At 50.6% G+C, this 8964-nt stretch overlaps 1 protein-coding gene across 1 annotated transcript in view; it reads left to right on the forward strand.

Annotated features, from left to right (window-relative positions):
• WASHC5 (WASH complex subunit 5) overlaps nucleotides 1–8964 on the forward strand; it is a 52968-nt gene that overhangs the window by 19447 nt on the left and 24557 nt on the right. The window contains exons 9-11 of the mRNA XM_013006559.3: nucleotides 3680–3807; nucleotides 4741–4870; nucleotides 8239–8351. Of these exons, the coding sequence (XP_012862013.1) occupies nucleotides 3680–3807; nucleotides 4741–4870; nucleotides 8239–8351 (371 nt within the window). The remainder of the gene's footprint in view (nucleotides 1–3679; nucleotides 3808–4740; nucleotides 4871–8238; nucleotides 8352–8964) is intronic.

Here is an 8964-nt window from a genome sequence, read left to right on the forward strand (position 1 = left end):
CCAACAGAGCCCCATGTGCCCTTGCTCCCCAAAAAGCCTCTCAGGGCGCACAGCAACTCCACAGCACAGCCTGCTGCGTAGCAAGAAGAGAGCCCTTGGAAGAGAGCCACGTGGGTCTTCTTTCCGGAGCAGTCAACTTTGAGTCAACCTGACCAGCTTTCCCTGGGAAATACATGTCCGTTTTGCTTCCAAGCTCAAGCGGTTTGTGACTCGCAAGTCGTGGATCCGAGGCTGAACGAGAAGCTGGTTCAGGGCTTCCACAATTGCAGTTCCTGAGAAATGCCTGGTGACATTGCCTGAGTTAACTCAGTCCTCCAGAGCTCTTTGTCCCTCTGCCTCAGAGTTGAGTCATTCAGCAGCCTTAGAAAGCCTGTTGCATTTTGGTTTTGATACAAAAAACACCCCTGAGACAGACAGTTCAGATAAAGCTCTAACTCAAAAGAAGAAAAAAAAAATCTGGTCCCTACCAGATTGTTCAATTGCGTCCCGCAGTCACACTGGAGGCTCACCACCCTCCCAGTCAAGATGCTCTGGCACCTGGCACCACACAGGCCCTCCCTCACTGCCATCTGCTCCACTTCCTGTGAGCGGTCAGAATGAAGACAGCAGTTGGACCGCCTCATCCTTTTCTCTCTGTGGAAATGTGTAGAATCTCTCCTCAGACTGCAAACCTCCAGCTTCTTAAACTTGTTTTCTCACAAGTGCTACCTTCCAATGTTCCTCCTCATGTTGCTTATTGGCCTAGATCCCTTTCCAGTTTCCCAATTCCAGGGGCTGGGGGTTTCCACCGTGTTCCAGAGAACTGTTTGCAGTTAGCATTTGTCCAGGCAGAAACGCCAGTTCCGGTGTGAGGCTTCTACTACAGTGACTCTCTACAGTCTTTTGAACCAAACGTCCACAATCCACCCTCTAAAGGAGCCAAACCCTCCCTTTATTTTACCAGGAAGTTGATTGTGGTTGTTCCGAGGACTCAGCCTCTGCCCAACCGTGCCTAAGAGCCGAGCCTGCGTCCTGGGAGCCAGCGGGTTCCCAGGTCTGCACCTGCACCAGAGGCAGCCTCCGCTCCCCAGAGCCTGGCCTGTGGTTGTCAGCCGCATCTGTTTTTCACTCTGGGGCCAGAGAGTTGTCTGACCCGTTTGCACAAGGTCGTAATTGACCGGGAATGAATGATTTGTCCTCTAGCTATGAGTCATAGGTAGACCGGGAATTGCTCACTTAGTTCTGATGATGTTTGGGTTGTGTGTCATATATTTTTTAGCCCACCGCCACCATTGGGACCAGTTTCGCATACTTCCAGAATGCTCAAAGCAGCGTTGCCTATTGAAGACTGACCCCCGCCCCCACTCCCCACCCCCCAAGGTCCCCACAGTTGGAGGGACTGTCCCCTTAGTGCACTGGGTCCCGTTTTTTGGAGGTCTGATCTTAGGGAGATCATGCAGCCTTAGAAACCCTGGAACCACACCCAGTTTTTACGGAGGGGCTAATTGGCCAAACGTTCATTGCCTGTTGGGGAAGATAGAATATTTTTTCTGGTGGTGTCGTGGGTTACGTATCGGGCTGCCCATCCCAAGGTCACTGGTTCAAACCACCAGCAACCCCAAGGGAGAGGAATGAGACCGTCTGCTCCCATCACGATGTGCCACGTTGGAAGCACAAAGGAGCACTTGTACTGTCCTGTGGGCTCACTGGCGAGTGGGAGTCCACTCGATGGGCCCGGGTTTGGTTTAGGTTAGGGTCTTCTGTCCCCGATCTACAAAGGAAGCAAATGAAGATCAGAAGTTTCCGGTTGAATTAGACGCTTATTAAGACAAGGGGACTGCCCTCTGAAAAAAACAACTGCCCTCTCCGGGGATTCAGCAGCCACGAGTTGCTCGGTGTTTTCTTCCTGAGCAGTTCTGCAGGCTGCATGACAAATCTCACACAGCAGTTTGCTCTGGAAACAGGGCCCTCCTCCAGGCTGGCCTGGGTCCCTTCCCAATGGAAGAATGTAGAAGTCGGTGTTTAAAATAGGCTTTACCTTAACTAACGGGAGAGAGACAGGGCTTTCTAATCCTATAAAGAGTCACAGTCCTGAAACCCCTGTCCTATGGAGTCACTGTGAGTCGGCAACAACTGGGGAGTGAGTGAGTGTTTTTCACCCAAACTGAAGTGCCCCAAATACCCCATAACATAAGCTCATCCACCAGAGTCATACACATGCCAATCATCCTGGGATGAGAAAGAGCAGGGAGGGGTGGGTCGGGTCTAGGAAAGCTGCCAAGTAAGCCTGCAGGTGGTGCAGGTGCCTCGCACCTTCTCGTCCACCTCGCCAGCCAGTCTGCGCTATCTGATGGGGCACGTGGGCATGCAGGCCTGCGGCGCTCAGCACAGCCCCAGGGGCCTTCACATGATTCTGCTGTGAGCTTGATGGCTAATTGATCACTGTTTCTGTTGTTCCTTGTTTCGGGTTGGCCTTATGGTTTAGTTTTATCTTTTCCTGGTAAGTAGCCTTGTCTTTTTATTTTTAAAAACATTTTATTAGGGGCTCATACAACTGTTGTCGCAATCCATACACACATCAATTGTGTAAAGCGCATTTGTACATCATTCTCAAAACATTTTCTCTCCACTTAAACCCCCGACATTAGGTCCTCATTTTTCCCCTCAAGTATCCTTGTCTTAACCTACTTTCTTAGCCTGTTGCAGATAAATAACTGCCCCCCCAAACCTAGTCTCGTTAAATAACGTTTCCGTTTTGCTGCACTCATTTCTCTGAACACAGCGTTTCTTTTCTCTGCGAGGGCTCAGCTTGGCAGCTAGCAGCCTGACCTGGCAGTCAAGACAGCTGGTGTGGTGCCCCTGGGTCAGTCCCTGCCTCCCTGTGGCACACTAGCCAGTTGCCTTCGTCCTCTGGGCCTGGGTAGTGGTAGCACTGTGGGGTAGGCATTGGGCTGCCAACCACAGGTGGCCCAGTCAGAGCCACCAGCCGCTCCGCAGGAGAAAGATGGGGCTGTCTGTTCCCGTAAAGATCTATAGCCTCGGAAACCCTGTACAGGGCAGCTGCCAGTTGGAATCCACCTGGTGGCAGGGAGTTTGGTTTGGGGTTTTGGAAAGACAGTCCTGGAAGCACCTGCCGGGCCTTGAGGGCGTTTCAGCGTGCCTTGCCGTGTCTGCAACTGTTACTGGACTGTTTGCTTTTAAAGCCATCCCTGCTCTTGTCACACTGGACACCGGATAGAAGTATAAAGCTGAAAGGCCTTTCCTGACCTCCCTTTGACCTCCACGCCTTCTCCAAACCTTCCCTGGATCCTCAGTGGTCCCCACATTGAACAGATGGGGCTGTTGCCTTCTTGCGCCTTCAATACATGCAAACACATATGTACCTATAGATATCATGCTGGCAGTACATACAGAAGATATCACTAGATATCACACACCCACTAATGCTTACGCAATGTGGACACCTGCCCCGCGGCTTGATTCTCTCACTCAACATCCTACCACATCCAACTGTCATTGACCGTTCAGTCACACTGCAAAGCCTGGGAGACTGTCATGGTTTTTATCCTGTGGTTGGTACACATTTTGCTCATGACTCTGACGTGCTTGCCATGGATGAAACTTGATGTTCAAGAGTTTGGTACAGGTCTGTACTTCTCGGTGACAGTGAACAGAGAGCTCTCTCCTTGCCATTTTCCAGCCTGTGACCCAAACAACAAACGCATCCGTCAAATCAAGGACCAGATTCTAACGGACTCCAGGTACAACCCCAAGATCCTCTTCCAGCTGCTACTGGACACGGCACAGTTTGAGTTTATTCTCAAGGAGGTAACAATATTGAATGTGCGCCAGAGTCTTGGGAGGGGGGGTTGGTTGGGGATCTTGTGTTCGTAAACAGGATTTTAAAAAGACTTAGGAGCTGGGGCTTTGTGGTATAAGCCGGACTCCAGCTGCCGAGGTGCAGTGAGTGAAAGTACAGAAGACTGGGGAGATGGACATTAACGAGTCACTCTAATGAACATGTAAAGGCTAAAGGAAAGGAATGTGGTTTGGGCCCATAAGACAGAGCCCTGACCCAGCCTGGGTCCCTTCCCCGAGAGAAATGGGAGCATCGGGTGGGACCACAGGATGGAGGGATGGAGTGCTCATGGTCACCAATCCCTCTACAATTGAGTCGGTTCCAGCTCACGGCGATCATGTAGGTCAGTGCTGGACTGCCCAAGGGCCTTCCAAAGCTGTCATCTAATTGGAAGCAATTGGCCGCATATTTCCCCCGGAGCACCTGGGAGGTTCAAACCACCAGTCTCTCGGTTAGCAGCCAAGTGCTTAACCGTTGTGCCAACAGGCTCCTTCCCACCCCGCCCACGACTCATTTACTGCCACTTCACATAGTTTCTGGGGCTATAAATTAGACTGCCTCGTCTTTCTCCCATGGAGTGGCTGGTGGGTTTGAACTGCCAACATTCTAATCAGTGACCCATCATGTGGCAGAGCTGCTGAAGGCACAGCCACCAGGTTAATTCCGGCTCATAGGGTTTCCAGTGGACTTAAACCGCCAACCTGTTGGTTAGCAGTCCAGCACTTACCCAGTAGCGCCACTGGGGAGCCTTAGAAATCTACACAAATCTGCACCTATGTATTGGAATCACCTTCGAAATCTGCACCTCCGTATTAGAATCAAGCAAGCAGGCTGCCGAGACTTTGTCGTAAACTGATCTGGCTGGCTCCGACATTAGCCGGGTTTCTCTGACTCGTCCACAGATGTTCAAGCAGATGCTCTCCGAAAAGCAGAGCAAGTGGGAGCGTTACAAGAACGAGGGCTCGGAGCGGATGACCGAGCTGGCCGAGGTCTTTTCTGGAGTGAAGCCGCTAACCAGAGTGGAGAAAAATGGTAATGGGGCAAACGTAGTCACAGACTATTGGGACCGTTAGCAACTGCCATCCTGTGATCCCTCCACCCTTTTCTGCCCGAGCCTGCCCTCTTTTATGTTAGCGTCGCAGGGCCCTTTTAAGTGAAATTCAACTCTGAAGCACACAACAACGAAAGATAAAGATCTGAGGTTCAGTTTTTGCTACTTCTAACTTTATGCCCCTCGGGCCAGCTTGCTGTCTTCTCAAGACTTCAGTTTCTTGACCTTTGAACTAGGCATTCTCATAGTTTAACTGGACCAGTCAGGTTCTCGGCCTACAGTTTGTACATAAGCTATAGAGAATCCTCACTTGCCCTCTAACTGGGCTGTAAAACTGGGTTCGTCGCTGCGTGTTTGAGTGGTGGACAAAGAGGAGCCACAGCTTTCGTGGTTTCTCAGAAGGCTGCATCACCCGTGAATACCAGTAACTTCGGACGTGAGCATGTCCGAATCTTGGGCCCCTGAACCTGTTTGGTTCTCGGTCGCAGATGTATTAATGAAAGCGACCGTGGCTCAGGCACAGGAACCACTGTGAAGATGGCGCAGGACCGTGCGCTGCGTCTTCCTGTTGTGTGTGAGGTCACTGTGGGTCGGAGCCGACCGATGGCACCTAATAGGCATATCCCACTTCCTCCCTCTGTCTCCTGCTGCCCTCCCCCTCCTTTCCTAACTCTTCTGAACTTTCTTGGGTTTTGATTTTGTTGTGGTGGAATAATATTACAGGCACAGCACCTCAGAGATACTGTGGATTCTGTTCCAGGCCACCACAATTCAATAGGTATCTCAGTCAAGCACGTCTCACCTATGTTTTGGGGTACCAGCACACGTAAAAGTTTTGTTTGTCCTATAGTACAACCTGCTAAGTGTGCAGTAAGCACGTGGAGAAGTTGGAAATATCACGAGAATTATCGACATGTGACAGATATGGCGTGACGCATGCTGATGGAGGGCCTGGTGCCAGTAGACTTGCTTCACACAGAATTGCGCCAACTTTTAATTTGCAAAAAAGTAAACCATTATCTGTAACACATTGACAAAGTGAAGTATGTCTGCAGAAGCTAATCGACATTGCCACTTCATCGGGAGTTGTATAAAACTCAGTAGCATTTATCACACTTGGATCATACTGATGGATGAGTAATTTTATTCTCCATGTTCCCCCACCATCAACACTGTCAGTTTCCAAATGTTCTCATCATTCACCTGTAACAGAAGCTCAGCATCTTTAGGGGATCGCTCCCCTTCTCCCCCTTCCCAACTCCCAGGTAACTGCTAATGAACTTGGGACTCTGCATTTGCCTGTTCGGGATATGTTGTATAACTGGGGTCACAATAGTCCTTTGGGTCTGACCGGCTTCCCGCAGTGCGATGTCTCCTTGCCAGCTTGTGCCAGACTGCACAAACGTAGCTCCAGTTCTGCTCGAATGCTTTTGCTCCTGCTCCACTACGGGATTTTCCCAAGTTGTCCCTTCAGATTTTTACATAGATCAGAACCTCTCAAAACAACCCTGAAGAGTGCATTTGAGATTTGCTCTAACACTTAGGGTGTAACCATCAGATTCGTTTTCAGTGAAGTTAACTGTACCAAAACTTGCTTAACAGTGTGCCTCTTTAACATGTAAACAATGAACTTCACTATTTTAAATCACCACAAGCTTGTCATCACTGGATTCCGGCCTGTATCCTATTTTAATCATGTCACTGGCGTATTTGATGCCAAGAAATTAGTCAAAAATACGTTGTGAGGTGGTATGTGCGTGTGGGGAAAAGGCGGCCAGTTTACAGTGGCGTGATGGAGATTGGCATAAGTTTGCAGGTCACCACCGTATTGGGACTCAAAAGCCAAGAACCCCCTGTTCCAGCCTGATGGTAGATGCGTGGGTTTGAATTGACCTTGTTAGGTTTCGGCGTGGTCTCCTGCCATGGAGCCAATTCCAGCTCTTTGGAAAAGAGACGGGGAGGGAACCAAACCCCTGACGTCGCTGATCAGCTGTAGACATGACCTCCTCCTGCCTTGCCCTTTTGGGCGTGCGTTCACAGGCGTGCCGCGTCGGACCCACGCAGCCCTCCCAGGGAAGCCCTCTCGCCCTCTTCCACATCCACAGAAACCGCATGCTGCACAGGAAAGGTCGCAGGACTCACGCCTCCCCTTCCTGCTCCCCTTAGCTCCAGCTGTCCCTCCAGCCAGCCAAAGACACGGACAATTACAGCTAGTTTTCCTTGTGCCTGAGGGTGGCGTGCCCAATAAGGTAAGCACAGGCGGACTTGTGCTTACCTGCTGATCTGTGGTGAACACGTCCACCTCTGAGATCAACTGCTCAGTGGGACTGCCTCTGGTGAACCAAGGACGGGCAGTTCCGTGGCTGACTGAGCCGTCTTCAATGTAATGAAAAATGGGAAACCATTCACCACAGATTCGTTAGTAAGCACAAGGAAGCCCACGCTTACCTTCCTGGCTGAGTGCTCAGCCCCTGTCTGAGATTGTAAGTCTGAAAAGAGACTTCAGCTGTACAGGCAGGCGCTGTGGGGTTGGGTGAGAGACAGACGCCATGCAGACCCAGAAGCCGAATCTTTGGTGTGGGGCAAAGATGCAAAACTGCGCCCTGTGGATTCTAAGTAGACACAAGTAAGCCAGAGCTTACCTTGCTTCTTGGATAATGTGGCACGGCCGTGCCAGTTCTTCAAATGAGTTAAAAATCTTTTTTAATAGAAGAATAATGACCCATTGGTAAGACAAAAACTAAAAGCCGACAGGTGATTGTGAAGATGCCCGGATGGGATTCTCAGCAGCCCAGCACCTCACCCCTCCATCCAAGAAGGAAGCTAACCCGGGCGTCCAGAGTCAGTGAGGCAGCTGAGCCCACCCCCTGGCCTGGAGCCCCGCCCCTCTCTGCTCTGGGCAAAGAGGGCAGATGGCACCTCAGGAAGTCTCCCAGACCTCTCCCCCAGCTCACCGCTCCCACCTGCCCCTCCTGCCCCACCTGTCTCTTCTTGTAGAGAAAGCACCTCTCTCTTTCTGCCTCGCCCACCCGAGTCAGCTCTCCAGAAAGCTCTCCCAGGAAGTGCAGCATTTATTTCCTCCCCACCCCAGCCACCTTGACAGGGATCATTTGTATTGTAGCCTGTGCTTGGGCCTCCTCGTGTCTCCAGAGACTGTGGGCTTGGCGGTCCATGGAGAAGGCGCCCTTTCTTCTCCTGGGTTGCACGCTGCAGGTCTTCACAGGTAGTGGTTTGGAGAACTCCTGAGATTCAACATTAGGCACAAGATTAACATGGATTTATAAACTACAATTCCATGGAAGTACCAGCTTCTCTTACAGGAACTCTCTCCTTGTTTCTGTATCAACAGAAAATCTTCAAGCGTGGTTCAGAGAGATCTCAAAACAAATACTGTCCTTGAACTATGATGATTCTACTGCTGCGGGCCGCAAAACCGTGCAATTGATCCAAGCCTTGGAGGAGGTAAGGAAGCTCTTCGTAAATGACAGTTCATAGTTCATGAGTTATTCTCCCAGCTCCCTACTCCCATAAATATAGTCTAATATTTCATCAGAAGAGAGAAAAATATATGTTAATGCGCACGTTGTAGTATTATATTCCCAACCATTGCCAGAGAGTCAGTGCCAACTCATAGCAACCTCAGAGGGCAGAGGAGACCTGCCTCCCGAGAGTCTCCAGGGCTGTGAATCTTTACGTAAACCGACTGCCGCGTCTTCCTCCTGGGGAGCAGCTGCGGGCTTGAACCTGAGGGTTCCCAGATGAAGGCTGTAACCAGTATGCCCTCAGGGCTGCTGGAATACAGTTACAGGACGGATGGGGAGCCTCCCGGCCACAGGCCTCGTAAGGCCCATGAAATCAGCACCAGCTAACACCACAGAAGCAGTTCCAGCCATCACATGCGGGGAGAGTTCATCAAAAGTTTGGCAAAGACAGCAGGCTGATTGTTTTAAGTGGATAATTTTGCATGGCCCCCAAATGATATAAATATCCAAATGGCCCTTGGTAGAAAAACTGTTTCCCACCCCGATCAACAGGGCCCTGAAATTGGGGAAAGAATTACCAGCATGAAGAGAAT

The sequence above is a fragment of the Echinops telfairi genome, unplaced genomic scaffold (assembly GCF_000313985.2).
Source record: "Echinops telfairi isolate 266 unplaced genomic scaffold, ASM31398v2 ScPeMD7_1;HRSCAF=3_0, whole genome shotgun sequence".
In the NCBI taxonomy this organism is placed as follows: Eukaryota; Metazoa; Chordata; class Mammalia; order Afrosoricida; family Tenrecidae; genus Echinops; species Echinops telfairi.